Here is a 16,829-nt window from a genome sequence, read left to right on the forward strand (position 1 = left end):
TGGGACTTAAGGGGCTATTTATCAGGGTGGTATAGTGCTCTCCCAATCATGGAGGCACCCCGTGGCAACAGGCTACAGATATCTGGCTATCCCGTGTTTTGAGACTCGCAACAGAGACTGCACGTACTCCTGTTTTGCATATTTAAATTTTTGGGGGCATCAGTGGAGACTCTTGATTGAGTACTTCATTGGAGTTTTTTCACGGCTCTCCTTGAGTTCAGTGATTACTGTGTTTTGTTGGTTTATTCCTACAGCAGTATAACTGATAAAATTTTCCTGGTACTGGAAAACTCTTTTAAGGTGCGTTCACACGTACAGGATCTGCGGCAGATTTGATGGCGCAGATTTAAAGCTGCAGATTTGCTGCTGAATGCACCCTTAAAAAACAAAGTGTATATCAGCAAGACATGTGGGACGGATGGAAGGAAGCAATAACAATGGTTAAATGGATTGTGAATCTGAAACCAGCACGGTGGATGTATGTTCAGCTTACAATACTTATGTGTTTACTTTTCCTTTTCTGCTTATTTAGCATTTGTACTTATGTCTGAATACAGCTAATTGTTTTTATTACAAGTTGAATATCTACAGGAAAACCTCTACTCTTGCGCCGTACAAGAAGCGCCTATACATCAGCACAGGAAGAAGATTAAAATAGGATTATTCTCCTGCTGAGGGTGTGATATTTGTTTAGCCAGTCTTGACTTGGCTGACTAATATTCTGTTAACTCTTGCCTCATAGCTAATATCCTGTGTTATTGTAACACAATACGTTAGGGTGTCACCACCTCTGCTGCTGCAGCTACTCGGTTTGGCCACTATGGAGTCTAAAAGAGCTTCAGATGTACCACCGGGTTGATCAGGGAGATGGTCATATAGACATTTCTAATACTGCATGATTAAAGTGTACCTGTCATGATGGCCTGCTGCCAGATCAGCGGAGATATCCTCTGTTAATCCAGAAGCTTGGGTCTCCGTGGCTTAGAACACGCAATGAAACAATAATGCGCGCGACCCCTATTGAATCCAATGGGAGTCGCACGCATTACTGGTTTATGGCATGTTAGTAGCCGTAAAGACCCGAACATACAGATTAACAAAGAAAATATCCGCTAATTCTGCAATGGGCTGCCATGACAGGTATACTTTAATCAAAAATTTAGTATTCACATACTACTACAAAGCCTTTATTTTAGGGTGTTTAGTTGACTGTAATCCCTTCAATTCAGATTAAGATTATTAAGATTAGGTATTAAGATTAGGGCAAGGGTGCAACAAAACAGTTCTTATAAAACACATCTGTTTTTTTTCATATTAGTTTCTAGATCATTTGGCCAACATGGCTCACAACATTAAAGTATACCTGTCGTCATAAAAAAACTTTTGACATGTCACAGAGACCTAGCAAAAGTTTTGATCGGTCCGGGTCTGAGTATTCAGACCCGTAGCGATCGTGAGAATGAGCAGAGAGAGGACCACACCAGCACATCCACTCCCTGCCCTGTGTCAGAAAAAAAGTTAGACTCCATAGACTTAAACTATGAGCCTGATTCGTCACGTGACACAACTCTGCGGGAGAGGACTGTGCTTAGCGTTGTCTTTTTACGGTTCAATCTAACTATCTGTATGGGTCTGAACGCCCAATAAAAACTTTTGACATAGAGTAGAAAAGAAAAAGAATTGATGCTTTCCTACCCTGGTCCCCCGCAGCTCATATTGTGGCTCCTTTCAGCAATACCACTATATAATGTCCGAATAATACTGCCACATTGTGACTGCTATTACCATCACTACAGACCTTATAGAAGATTTAGTAATTGCAGTGCAGTTACATCCAGTGACTCAACAGTAATTAACTGTGCCTTTTTTATCATCAGGCCAAGACCGACAGGATGATTTCTTCCAGCCACAATTTATCTCCCTATTTAGAACCCTACTTACCCTCCTATAGTGCCCCTAATGGTAATATTAGCACTCATGGTATCCCCCACAGCAAAATGGGTAGGTAAGTGGGTTGGGGAAGGTTCCCCCCAATTAGATAGGTAGGTTCCGCCAGTATATTAACAGGCCCTCCCAGTATGTACTTATTTCTACTTATTAGATAGGTGTCCCCAGTAACTTGCTTCTCCCATTAAGTAGGTACATCCAGTAGGTAGTTTTTCCAGTATATGTAGGCCCCAGTAGGTTGTTTTCCCAATATAAGGGTGCTTTGGCATATAGGTGTCCCTATACATAGCACCCCTAATAAAAGGTGCCCTCTTTAGGTTGGACCCCTGATGTATAAGAGACCTCTGTAAGAAGGACCCTCCAATATATATAGGTTCCTCCAGAGGTGTAACTAGGATTTATGGGCCCCATTAATCCTAGTGTCTAGAGGGTAGTGTATGTGAGATCGCCCAGACTGTGTTCAGGGGCCCTTCCCACCTCTTGGACGGCACTCACAGACCACTTTTTCCCCCTGGGACAGTGCTCAGAGCAGCCCTTATGGCGCAGCAATCACAGCAGCCCCCTCGCAGACGGCGCTCACACACCACCCTTCCTCCCTGGGACGGTGCTAAAAGCAGCTCTAACAGACCCTCTGAGCACCGTCCAACACCTTTGGTCAGCTTGCTGCGCTGATGTAGTGATGCACATGCTACAATTTTACGTCACCGTCCTTGCCCTCTCAGTCTACACAGGAAAAAATAGTCAAAACTAAAACCACTGCCATCCATGATTATTTATCATAGAGACAACACTAGAATAGCTGTCAGCAAAGCTTGTAATGTAATGTTTTATTACAAGGTAACTTGCTTCCAATGTGCACAAAGTAAAACGAACCTTCCCAATCTATAAAATATGTGAGTCAACAAGTACAGCAAACAAATATTTCTATGTTATACAAGGAAACTAGTTAGTATGTTAACACTAGTAAGTCCTACATCATATCCCACCCTTGCAGTTATCAAAGAAATGCACACATAATAGGGGCCTCCACCTTAAGACACTGATATCGCTGAAGAGATCAATAAAAATGTACTTTGACTTTATTTGACTAGTATGCAAACTACTCTTATGCAAATATGACTAAAACTCTTCATAGATTTCATAAGTAAACAATCCTATAATCTTTATGGTAACCTCAAAGAAAAAAAAAATAGCCAAACATTTTAGATCTGGTTAACCAGGAAGAAACATCATTGTGAAAATTTTTAATTGTTCTTCAGTTTTAGTTGCTTCTTTGTGTCCTTTTGTTCTACAAAGAGTGATGCATAACATTGGTGATGTATGTAACTATCAACTTTAAAGTGTACCTGTCATTATAACTTTCAAAATCTAAATCAACAGTACATGTGATATAAAGCAAGTTTGAAATTCAAATTCTTTATTTAATTTTTTAAGTTTTCATGGAGACAATGGCACGTCCTGTTTTTTATTCTTTTTTTTCTAAAAGAGTCCGAAAACAGGAAGTCCTGTGTTTCCCAGGTTATCGGAGCGCTTAGAGAGAAGGCAGTCATGTGATTGACAGACACATTTAGCCGTGACTCTCTGTACAAGCCGGAATTCCTTTGTTTAGTCTGTTTTTTTTCAACCAGCACAAGTCAGAAAATCTGCCTACAGGAGACTGGACCTGGATTTCTGGTAAGTTCAGCTTTGTTTTAGAGCAAGATAACAACAACAAAAAATTATGAGTGTATATTACAAACTTGCTTTATTTCACATCTACAGTTGATTTCGATATTGAAAGTTATAATGACAGTGACACTTTAAGTTATTCATCTTTAGGATATGAATTATTCCATACATTAGAAGGTAAGCTCTGAACAATGCAAATCATGCTGAGAAGATTTTTGTCATTTAATATGCTGTTGCTGGGAGCTTCATTAATGACCTTGGCTTCTCCAGAGCAGAGATCAGCGCAGTCACTTAAGGCCCTATTACACGGAACGATTATCTGCCGTATACACAGCATGGATAGATAACTGCCAATCAGCAGCTGGTGGGCGGAGTTTTCTGCTTCATTTGAATATTGAGGACTACTGGGCATGTTATTCAGGCGAATATCTTGGAATCAGCTGCATAGAGCAATGCAAGTGCTACATCATTCTGTTCAGCTTCCCAGTCACTAGTTTATGCCACCCTTGTATAGGCCAGCATACATCTACTGAGTCTCTTTAAATACTGGGGGCTGAAGAAGTTGAATGCATCTCTAGTGAACTCTGGAAAACATAGATACAGCTTTAGGCTATGTTCACACTACGTAAAAAACACGTCCGTTATTATGCAAAAACGGCCGTTGTTTGCAAAATACGACCGTTATTATGAAATACGGCTGTGTTATTCACGTAGTGTGAACCCGGCCTTAGGCTGTAGGTGAAAAAAAAATTAATACATACATTACATTTGCAGGGAATAAATCTTGTGTTTGCAGTACAGTGTTTTGTAGACACAAGAGGTTCCTATTTCTTCTTTGAATCACATACAGTATACAATATCTATTATGTAGTTAGATAATACAGTATATGTTTGTTTTCACTCTATGATATTGACTACAAGATACCATGTGACTTTGAACCCCTTGACAACAAATCCAATACTGAGTTTTATAGATGATTTTATTTTTTCCTTTTAAAAGTCATAACTCTTTTTATTTTCCATCTAAAAAGAAAGGGGAAAGGTGGAAAGAGAGAAAAATCGGTGTAACTAGTCTCGGGCCCCTATAGTTCCTGTTCACCTCTGGTCTGGAACCCAATCTTTTCTCCTCTTCTTGCTTTTGAGAAGCATATTATTAAAAAAACAAACAAACATCGGATTTACTAATGCATACACCACAGACTTTTGGTGCAATTTGCACCAAAACAAGAGCAACATACCACATTTACAATGATATGTTATTATCATATGTTTTACACTTTGTCTGAAAAGGTGGTATGGCTTTGTGGTAAAAGATATGGATGCAATACTGTGCACCAAAGTTGCACCAAATTCAGCCAACTACTATATGGTGTAAGGTTGGACTTCAATGGCCATATGCCTTCAATAGTTGTATGAGCGTTCATTTGACCAGAAACTCTAGCCAGTATTGGTAAATATTCTGCATTGTGTTTTATTGTAAATATTAATTTTCAGCCTTGGAATTGGAACATCTATCTATCTGTAGAACAATAACTTGATAAAATGTATACATACAGTGATTATCAGATATGCACACACTTATATATGTTCAGGGTGTTATAAAAATGAAATTAATGGATGAGAGCTTTAAATTTCCTAGACAATACCAATAATTTAATGTATTAAACATCAACTTTCACAAGTGATAAATTGTTCTTTTATTTTCCCATGTGCACTAGCATCATTATGCTCGGAAAAGTAGAAAACAATCTGCTCCGAAAACAATGATTGTGTAAATGGGTCTTCATGTGATCAGTTTTAAGAATACATCAGCTGTCTGTGTTTCCCGTTCACGTACAAGTAAAAAAACAAAACATAATCCTAAATCTATCTGTTAAGTTTAAAATGAGGCTGAGCAGACCTTCTGCCAAAGCACGATGCCCAAAACCTTTACCCATTCATTAAGGGTGGTAGGAGTGCTGAGTCATGATTCTGAGGCATAAAAACATATTTTATGGTAAAATCATAAAGCCCACATCATTTTAGCAGTTATTTTTGTTGTGCATTCCTTATTTTAGACCCCTAAACCCACAAAATATAGGGAAAGTATGTATAATGGCCATTTGTTTGACTGCAAAAATGAGTCTTGGCTGGTTTTATTCCATATAATTATGTGTAAACTGTAGTAAAGAGCTGTCAATGGTTTTTTTTTTACCCTTCTCAGTTATATATAAATCTTCTTTTCTTACTCTTCTTATCAGCATACTCTATTCTATTTATCAGGATGATTTTATGATCTATTATTCCATGAAAGGTTGGTCATTTCCATAGGTAGAGTATACAGGAAAATTTTACTTTCCGAATTCAAAGGGCTCTGGTGGACGTTCTTCTGCTCCAAATGGGATGAAAATAAGACAATTGGCACTTCAGATGATGTTCTCATCATATATTACATAAAACCAATTGTTCAGAACCCAGGCTTGTTCTACCGACTGCCAGATGAGAAATGTGATCTGTCACGTAACTCAATCCGACGTTTGGCTTTGTGCTCAGCCAAAGAACCCTAAACCACAAAGCTCACTTTAGGGTACAGTTTTTATGCCCATTTTGAAGCTAGATAAGGTTTGAAACTCTGTAGTTATTGAGTCACCATCAGCACTTTGTGAACTAACCCTGTAAGTTTCTGTGGTCTCCACTACGTTGCCGTAGTTCCCAAATACTCCTATTTTTCAATCATTTGAAATGTGAGAACGTATAATATTAACTTAAAGCGGAAATACTGAAGCTGAATTCAAAATGGCAGCATTCAAGATACCATCAGGTCGGTCACATATTCTAATAGATTTCCCCCTACTGTTTGTGTCTAAAACTGGATCACCTTCTTTCAGTCCATTTTCATCTTATCTTGATATATTTATTATAGACTTCATCGGTACAGCATTCAGAGCTTGTTCTTTGCACTCAATAAATAAGAAAAGTAAGGCAACAATGTATTGTTCTTGGACAAAGATACCTTTTTCTTGATGATTTAGAAAAGAAAAGAGAACACAGATGAGTATTGTGGAACACCTGCAAGGCTTGTCATCCAACACATTGAAATATGAAACCTGACAATAAATGGTTAAGATGTGTCCTTTAAGCTTAGAATAAACACTCATGGACACTCATATAGCTTTACTTATTTTTTTTTTATTGAAGTTTGTCTTTTTTCTTTTGCGGGTTTGAGGGATATGGGGCAGGACTAGGCAATCCAGTGGCCAGTAAAGCATTATGGGATATACAGCAGCAGGACTGCCTATAGTTTGCATGTCTGGTATAGGAATAAACAATAAATACAATTGTCAATAAATAAAAAAATCCCTAGAGACATTTCCAGATCCTTTACAGTGTGTAAGTGACACTAATAGTAATGAGCACTTTTCAAGGCATTGCACTTACTGTACTTGAGAGAGTTTATCGACAAACAACCTAAGGGCCCTACTACATGGAAAGATTACCATTAAATCATTCGAATTTAAGCAATAATCATTTCATGTGTATGTAGGCAACGATCAGACAACTAACATATTCGTTCGTATGTTGTTGATCGCATATGACCATAAATTCATCGTTAATCATTTGCTAATCGTTCCTAAATTTTTCTGTGTATGTACACATCGTTCGTAATTGTGAACGTCCGTAGACTAGAGTATAGTAATTAACGACTATCGTTCCATGTATTAAGGTGAATGCTTCTAGGTCGTTCCCAAAAGCGCTTGTTTGCAATCACTAACCGTTAATCGGTGGAAACTAAAAATTGCTTCATCTACTAGGTCCCTAAGGCTGTTATATGGTTTACTCCACCTCCACAAAAGCCAGTATGTAGTTGGAGGGCACTTGGAACACAAAGATGCTCTTTCACATGCTACATATAGACCTACGGGGGCTTCTGTGTCTTAAAAAAGTGTTCACAAACTAGTCGCTAAGCCTGCTTCATATAAATACTTCCCACTGCGGTTTAGAATCTATACATAAGGCATGTGCATGCAGTAGAATTGGGATGTCTTTAGTTAAGGTGCTATAAAGTTGTCAGCTGATGACACTATTATAATGAAAATGCTAATATATATGTTAGTCGTAGACTTTTATGATGTTAGTAGGTGCCAACACTCACTCAGGATTTCTAATAGGACATTGGCTCACTTTAGCAGCAACCAGGGAGAGAAAGCAAGTGCAATGGTTTGTAGCTGTATTCACTCTATGATCATGTGCCCTGGTAAGACAGCTCAAACATACTACACGACTCATCCCAGCTCTCATCCACATTCAGCCTTTTCCAAAATGACTTCTGCTTCTTCTGCAATTCCTTACGCACACACCGGGGGCATGGGACAGTTTTCACTTTGCAGTCACTGTGGAAGACAGCTCCACAGTTCTCGCACCTACAATAAAAAATAAAAATAGTGAAATAATTATTATTGATCAGTCAGAACTGTTTACATATGTATGGAGTGGCACATGCCACACATTAGCTGCTTTTCTCTTAAAGGAAAACTTCCACAAAGTTTCAATGAAAAACCCTTAAACAGGTACGCAAGACTTTTTTTTTTTTTCCAAATCAACTGGTGTCAGAAAGTTGTACTATTGGACAAAGGTGGCAGCAGAAAGCAGTTTGTCAGATTGGAAACAGTTCACAAAGGCTTCAGCATTTACATGGACTATTGTCACGAACGTCCCAGAGCAGGGGTTGGACAAAATAACCAGAACACTTCTGTATTTTTACATTGAACTCTTCTTGACACAACTGTCATCATAGTAATACTCCAATTTATGTCCCTCAGTCACATAATTTATATCAGTTCTTTTCAATTCTAGTCCCCATGGCCACCAACAGGTCATGTTTTCAGGATTTCCTTAGAATTTCACAGGTGATACTATAATCGTATAGGACACAAGGGGCCATTTTTACTGTATGATGGCTCATTAGGTATCATAACTGATTAATTCATTTTGCAAACTGTGGTAGCCTGTCTTTACTGTCTTGGGACTCCTTGGGCCCTTGTTTCTTCTATATGCTTACCCTGTTATTATTGCTTACTGTACAACATATTCATTGATATGTTGTTATAAACATCGAAGAAGTTCATTGAAAATCTCAGTTAAAAAAATTAAAATAAATAAACAAACACACCAGCCTACTGGGCAGTTCCAGAACATGCTCAGTTGTTGTCACACATGTTCCGGGGAGCTGGGGGGAAAAGCGGGTCTGGGAGCCAATGACTCCTCGCTGCATCAAAGCATTTCTAAGGGCTCATTAGGCACCTGCCTGTCCACCCCGGTAGTGTCCTGTTGTTTAACCCTTCCTGTGCTGCAACATGTAAGTAACACAAAGTGGTTAAGCTCTGCATCACTTACATGTTGAAGTACAGAAAGGGTTTAAGAGCAAGGTACTACATTTATACCTCACATGCTTCTGCAGTGATGACCTCAAACCTCTGCACTGGAGCCCCACACATTTTTCTACTTGCGGGCAGCCTCAGAACAGAGGCCATCAGTGCAGGAGCCAATGAGGCATGAATGTAGTGTCCTGTTCTTTACTTTGTATTACATGCTGCAGCACAGAAAGGGTTAAAGAGGAGGACACTATATTCATGCCTCATCAGCTTCTGTACTTCGGTCATACACACCATGGCTCAGGAGTCCTGCACATTTATTTTATTTTCAAATCAAATTTTGCGATTTAAAAAAAAAAAAAAATCTAATTGTGAGCCCCCCAAAGGTGAAATAATTGAATTAATCGCCAAGCCCTATCTCACATATACATGTGATGTACAAAAAAAGTATAAATGGGGCTTTATTCTGCTATTACCTAGTCATCAGCTACAAAGTCACTTGCACACATTACAGAGGTTATCCAGGATTAGAAAAACCACAGCTACTTTCTTTCAAAAACAGCACCACCCCTTTCTCCTGGTTGTTTGTGGTATTGCTATTAAAGGGGTACTCCAGCAAAAAAAAAATTTCTTTTAAATCAACTGGTGCCAGAGATTTATAATTTACACTTCCAGTACTTATCAGCTGCTGTTTGTCCTGCAGAAAGTGCTTTATTCTTTCCAGTCTGGACAGCAGGAGAGGTTTTCTACGGGGATTTGCTGCTGCTCTGAACAGTTCCTGTAACAGACAGAGGTGGCAAAAGAGAGCACTGTGTCAGACTGGTAAGAATACACCACTTACTGTAGGAAATGCAGCAGCTGATAAGTACTGGAAGACTGGAGATTTTTTTTTATAAATGTATAAATCTAAAATTACAAATCTCTAGCACTTTCTGATACCAGTTCATTTGAAAGAAATTTTTTTTACGCTGGAGTAACCCTTTAAGCTCCACTTACTTCAACAGAACTTAGCTGAAAAACCACACCAAAAACTGAGAACACGAGCGGTGCTGTTTCCGGAAGAAAGCGGCCATGTTTTTCTAAGCCTGAACCGCCCTTATGTTCTCTTTGGTGAATTACAAACCAGGCTGTGTTAACACAATTTTCTAAAAATGTTTACCAAAAAGGAACAGCTTCTTAAAATGTAAAGTAACGACATACAGGTATGGAGGTGGAGAATAGAAGTGTAAGTAGTTTTACAAGTTTCATAAAATATAATATTTCGTTTCATTGCAAAATGTAATATCTTAGAGAATGTTAAAATAATTTTGTCAATTTCATTGCACTCCTATAATTCAATGGTGAATGAATGATATTATGTTAAATGTACAAACACAACATGGCTCTGGCTTTTTGATCAGAAACGAAATCAGACCTTTTTATATTTCAGAGATCTGGTAAGTGACCTAAATACTGGCTGTGCTAATGGAATGTCAAATTGCTCGTGGTGTATAAAGCAGCACAAATACACATGAAATTGGCCTACTAGGAGTGATGGACGGCAAATAGCTGTTAATTGGCTCTACTTTATATAATGGAAAGTAAATAGATGTTGGCTCACATCGGGACAGGGGTCTAATGGACAGTAAATAGACATCAATTTACTTCACTGGGAATAATAGGATACAAACAGACTTCAAATTGTTGTATTACTCCCCACAGATTGGGATTAGGAAACAATTTGCTGAAATAAAACCAGCAAAGGCAAAAGTCAAAGCACAGAGATTATCTGAGTTTAAATATAAACGACAGGTTCACAAAATGAATATCAATTTTGTTAAAAAGATTTCCTTCAGAACTTTACAGGTTTAGAGCAAGAGGTTGGAAACAAAACAAAACTCTTTATTATGTTCTGAATTAAATATGTCACCTGGTTTATGCTGTCCTATCTAAAGGTAACATGAAATAGCGGCAAAGACCCTGATCGCAGCACTCTGTTAATAAATTAAGACTACAGGTGGGCTTACTTTCACACAACAAAGGTGCTGTAGTACAGCAGCCATGCCTGATTTTGTATAAACCATGCCCTTTGTTGAGTAAGGCACAAAAGTGTAAAAAATTGTCTAAAACACTTGGAAAATTTAAAGGGGTATTCCACTCAAACATAACTTTTCATATGTTTTTGCCCCTGGCAAGACTAAGGCCATGTTCACATGGCGTATGAGACGTACTGCAGTACTGGCCGGATGATCTTTCGGGCCACAGTGTTCTGATGCCCGCATCAGAACTCCTTATAGCACACAATGAAGCAAGCAGCCGGAGCCCTTCGCTTCATTGTGCGCGTTGACATGGTTTCCTAGGGGAGCTATTCACTGAATTGCGGCCGCAGAAAACTGACATATCAGTCTCAGTCTTTCCTTTATGACCTGTTCTCTGTTCGTAGTCTAAGGGCCCTATTCCACCGGACAATTATCGTTTGCATGATCGTTAACGATCTCAAACGACCGCTATTGCGAAAGACCTGAAAACGTTCACTCATTTCCATGGAACGATAATAGTTACTTATGATCGTATTTGCAATAGTTTTTTCTTCGCTATTTCTTCGCTATTGCGTTCGTATCTACTGCGAACGACCTTACGACGTCTTATTCAATGTGAATGATTTGCGAACGTTTTCCAAACGAGCAACGATAAAAATAGGTCCAGGTCTTATAAAGCGATCAACGATTTCTCGTTTGGTTGTTAATCGTTAACTGCATTTCAACCGAACGATTATCGTTTAAATTCGAACGATTTAACGATAATCTGAACGATAATCGTCCGGTGGAATAGGGCCGTAAAACAATTTATTCCATACAGCTCTAAGCTGTTGCTTTCTGCTGAAGATACAAAAAAGTGTGAGCTTTTCTCTCCTTCTGTCCCTCCTCTCCCTCTCTTCTGAGTCGGCTGATGTAAACAACTCCCTATCTGCAACTTTGTAATGCCGGGAGGGTTAATCAGAGTGAGTTTATCAGCAACTTGACCTCAGAATAACCCTTCCAGCATTACAAAGAAGCTACAAAGATGCAGATATAGCCTGCCAGGGACTTGATTACATCAGCCATTTTTAGAAGGGAGGTGGGGGGAGATGAAGACAGAAAGAAGCGCTCACACACAGTTTTTTGTGTCTTCAGCAGAAAGCAGCAGCTCAGAACTGGCGGAGGAAGACTGAATCGATATGGCTCTGGCCGCTCCCTCCATAGTGTGCTGTGGGGAGTTCTGATGTGGACACGCACGGATGCGTCCGCATCAGAACCCTGCGGCCCTAAAGATCATCCGGCCGGTACTGCAGTACCGGCTGGGATGATCTTTTCAGAGTCCGGACGGTTCTAGGAACAGCCTCCTACATTGTGTGAACATAGCCTTAGGCCGTATGCACACGCTCACTATTTTTCGTAGAGTCCTCCTGCTATGCACCCGAGCAATCCCCAAAAAATTATGGATTGGGCATATGTAGTGCTTTTTTTTCTACAAAATGTCAATTATAATTCATCCGTAATTTTTTTTACGGAAATACGGATGCCAAACAGGTTACAATCCATAAAAAATAGCGGATCCCATTGATTGAGAGCTCCGCATTAGGACATATCCTTTTTTTTTCAGCATTTGTTTGCATCCTTGTAATCTACTGATCCGTAGATTACGAGACGTGTGAATAAGGCCTTAGTCTCGCCATGGGCAGGAACATATGAAAAGTTATGTTTGAGAAGAATACTCCTTTAACATTATGAAAATTAGTTTGTTTTTAGCGTCGGATATTATGGCACAGACAGTTTCCCTAGAGCATATTTTGCACTAGTTTTCATCAACTCACTATTTATGAGCTGTAGAGGGAGCCAAGTACACCAGTTCTGCTGAAAATAGGTATATATAATAGGTGCAATATTCATGAGCTAACAATGTTAATAGCTGTTAATCAGGGTTTAAGCTGCAATATATAAGGATTGAAAAGGCAGTGACAGACTCTGATTGCAACCCTCAAAGAAGAGGAGCTTCTGCCCCCTCATATCTCCATTATAAGGCTGGGTTCACACTACGTATATTTCAGTCAGTATTGTGGTCCTCATATTGCAACCAAAACCAGGAGTGGATTGAATACACAGAAAGGCTCTGGTCACGCAATGTTGTAATTGAGTGGATGGCCGCCATTTAATGGCAAATATTTGCTGTTATTTTAAAACAACGGCTGTTATATTGAAATAATGGCAGTTATTTACTGTTATATGGCGGCCATCCACTCAATTTCAACATTGTATGAACAGATCCTTTCTGTGTTTTTAATCCACTCCTGGTTTTGGTTGCAATATGAGGACCACAATACTGACTGAAATATACGTAGTGTGAACCCAGCCTCAAGCAGTACTGAGCAGTGAGTCATGCACTGAGGTGAGACCAAAGACAGCTTATATACAGTTTTTGCCTGTTGTATGTTTCAAAAAACACTCCATTGACTGGGGAAAAAAAATTACGGTAGATAAAAAAAAATCAGTTTGTGATTGGCTTTGTAATTGTTCTAGGCAATAAAATAAGGTGCAAGGGACTTCTTCTATGTCATAGTTCTACCAATGTAGTGATCACCCGGGCAGCCCCCAGGCTCTAACCCGCTCGCTGCCCACATGTGTAATAGTGCCGGCAGCGAGCGGGGAACAAGGAGCAAGCGAGCGCTGACCTGACAGGTCGGCGCTCGCTTGCTCCCTCTTGATGCCCCTTGTGATAGGGGCTTAAGTTGAGCATCAAAACTATTAAAAGTTTGGTAGCTGCATTGCTTAGACAGGCCAGTAAAAGATTATCCTGGTATCTAATGAATATGAGGCCTTTTTCCTGGCTCTATATGGCAGTCTGGAATTTCTTCACAAAGAGATAGTTGAGCAGATTAATGTATGGAGAAACAGGTAAACATACAGTGTTAAATCTGCATTAGTCAATCCGTTATCATAGTCATTTGTCACAGGGGTGATTTGTGGTGACATGAATGCAGCTGTGCAGGAGTATGTGCATATGAAATGACTAATGGCTGTGATAGTAGAATTAGCACTGTGTTCTCTGCCTGGCACACCCTTCAGCTTGGCTGATACCTCTGCTCACCCGTACCTCTTATCAGCAAACTTTAGTGTAACTGACTCCAATAAAATGGCTGGGCTGTCTAGAAGCACCTGCTGCATCTATCCAAAGGTCTCCACCCAGGAAAGAAAATGAAAGATAAAGGTGAGCAATGGCTAAATAAAAACACCCAGACAAGGAACATGAGCCATTAATCTTGACACTTATTAACTTAAAGTGAGGAGGGCAAGGGCATTTCTTGAATAATAATTATTATTGTAAAACAATACAGTAAAAAAACAAATGCTTGCAGAAATTGTGATTTTTATATTTAAAATTCATGAAAATATGGGCCCTATTACAATGACGAATCAGGCCGATTATCGCTCCCTGCTAGCTTCAGGCCACTCCTGGCACTGTCGGAAGTGACAGGCCATTCAGCCAATCACCGGGACAGTGCATGAAAGATCTGTTGTATGTGACCCTACCCTTAAATATTGTGATCGTATTTCATGGGTCTCCAAACTGCGGCCTTCCAGCTGTTGCAGTACTACATTTCCCATTATGCCTAAGCAGCCAAATCTAAGGCCTTAGCTGTTCGGGCACAATGGGAATTGTGGTTTTGAAACAGCTGGAGTTGGAGACCCATGTCGTATTTGATCCATTTTAGTTTATTTTTTGTTAGATTTAGATTAAATTTCAATTTGACAGCAGATTTCCAATATGTATAGATGAGCTGCCATACAGATAGAAACCAGCTTAGAATTAGCTATTGTGTAGTGGTAATGGCTATTCTGCAGCCAATGTCAGAGAACATAAAATTGTAGTGACTAAAGTCTATGCAATAAACCTGTTAATGGTAGTAAAAGTGTTATCAAGTATGTGGAAATGTTCCCTAAAGGCTTAACAGATTATGGATCAATTCAGGCCATAATTTAGGAGCAAAAGCAAGCCATGTATACAATAAAAGTTACACAGTAACCACACCAGTAAAGGGATAGGATGGTATGTATGCTTACTATGTGTTTACGAGACAATAAATGTTTGAAGATTCTACTGGTAAAGTTCAACAACACTGATTCCACTTATAATTTCCACTGACAAACAGATCATACAATATGTTAAAGTCTAAATTAAAATATTATTGTTACATTTACACATACTGTGGTGGGAACTGACTATTCCTGGCAGGGTGAGGGGCAGAAGTTTTTGCTGTAGTCCAAAAATATCTGAAAATATGGCCAAAAAATGTTTTAAAAAAGGGACAAAAAAGGGTCCTAAAGGATTTAAAAAAATTGGAAAAAAAATAAAAAAAATAAGGAAGTTTAGTTCCTAAAAAAGGATGAGGTTAGAAGCCTGCATGTTTTCCTGATGCATCTTAAGGCCGGGTTCACACAGCGTATGACACCGGCCGTTCTGTGACACTTCAGTGGAGTTTTTCCTGGACGGTACTGCAGTACCGGCTAGATGAACTTAATTTCTTTTGATTTGGTCTTGTGCGGCCACTATTCAATGAATAGCAGCAGCACAAAACTGACACCCAGTTTTCAGTATGGCTGCAAAGAATCCAGGCCAGAGTGTATACAGAGTGTATACACTCCGTCTGTGATTCCATAGCAATTAAAGCAATCTACAATTTCATCAAATAATGGCTGTGGTTGCAAAACTGCCGGTGTTTAATGAAATTATACACTGTTTGAACTTAGCGAAAAGAAGTAGTTCAGCAAAAAAAAATCTTTCACATCAAATGGTGCCAGAAAGTGCCAGAGATTTGTAATTTACTTCTATAAAAAAAAATCCAGTCTATTGGTACTTATCAGCTGCTGTGTGTCCAGCAGCAAGTGGTGTATTCTCTCCAGTCTGACACAGTGCTCTCTGCTGCCACCTGTGTTCATGTCAGGAACTGTGCAAGGCAGTAGAAAATCCCCATAGAAAACCTCTCCTGATCTCCAGACTTAAACGAATACACCACTTAATGCAGGACATACAGCAGCTGATAAGTACTGGAAGACATGACATTTTAATAGAAGTAAATTATAAATTGCTGGCACTTTATAGTACCAGTTAATTTGAAAAAGAAAAAAAAATGTTTTGCTCAATGAAAAAGGATAATTTATGGATCCATTTTCAGTCCAAAAGCTAAATACCAAAATGAACTGTGGAATAGCTGATTTAGCAAACCCTGCTGTATATTAAAGGACAACTCCGGCGGGACCCCCCCCCCCACAAAAAAAACACAGACACACACAGACACCATACTTACCATCCCTCCGGTGACGATCGCCATTCCATTCGCCCGCAGTCCGCCTCACCGTCACCTGCGTCTGCCGTCCAGCGATGTCTCTTACTTCCGGGTCCATGGGAGAGAAAAGGCTGCCAGTGCACTTTCCGACATGCGACCCCCCCCCCCGTGGAAGTTAAAGAATGTATACATTACCTATTACGGTCGTCACCGCCCTCTTCTCCCGGGCGGCATCTGGTGACGACGACGTCAGAGCCAGGGGGGCGGTCAGGGTCTACTTCCTCCTCAGCGTCTTTATTGAAAGTGAATGGGAAAGAAAAGGCTGCTGGTGCACATGCACACCGGCAGCCTTTTCATTGGCTGGAGCACATCACATGGCTTCCAGCAAGCTCAGCCAATGTGATGTGCTCCAGCCAATGAAAAGGCTGCTGGTGCGCATGTGCACCAGCAGCCTTTTCTCTCCCATTCACTTTCAATAAAGACGCTGAGGAGGAAGAAGACCCGGACCGCCCCCCCCCCGACTCTGACGTCATCGTCACCAGATGCCGCCCCCGGAGAAGAGG

The 16,829-nt window shown here is 39.8% G+C and overlaps 1 protein-coding gene across 2 annotated transcripts in view; it reads right to left on the reverse strand.

Annotated features, from left to right (window-relative positions):
* Window positions 1–6,763: 6,763 nt before the first annotated feature.
* The window catches only part of PLEKHM3 (pleckstrin homology domain containing M3), a 141,321-nt gene continuing 131,255 nt past the window's right edge, over window positions 6,764–16,829 (reverse strand). The window contains exon 8 of one of the 2 annotated variants that reach the window (XM_069983472.1): window positions 6,764–8,015. In XM_069983472.1, coding sequence (XP_069839573.1) covers window positions 7,838–8,015 — 178 coding nt within the window. In that variant the 3' untranslated portion in view covers window positions 6,764–7,837. The remainder of the gene's footprint in view (window positions 8,016–16,829) is intronic. The other variant, XM_069983473.1, reaches the window with a different exon arrangement.

Source organism: Dendropsophus ebraccatus, chromosome 9 (assembly GCF_027789765.1).
Source record: "Dendropsophus ebraccatus isolate aDenEbr1 chromosome 9, aDenEbr1.pat, whole genome shotgun sequence".
NCBI lineage: Eukaryota > Metazoa > Chordata > Amphibia > Anura > Hylidae > Dendropsophus > Dendropsophus ebraccatus.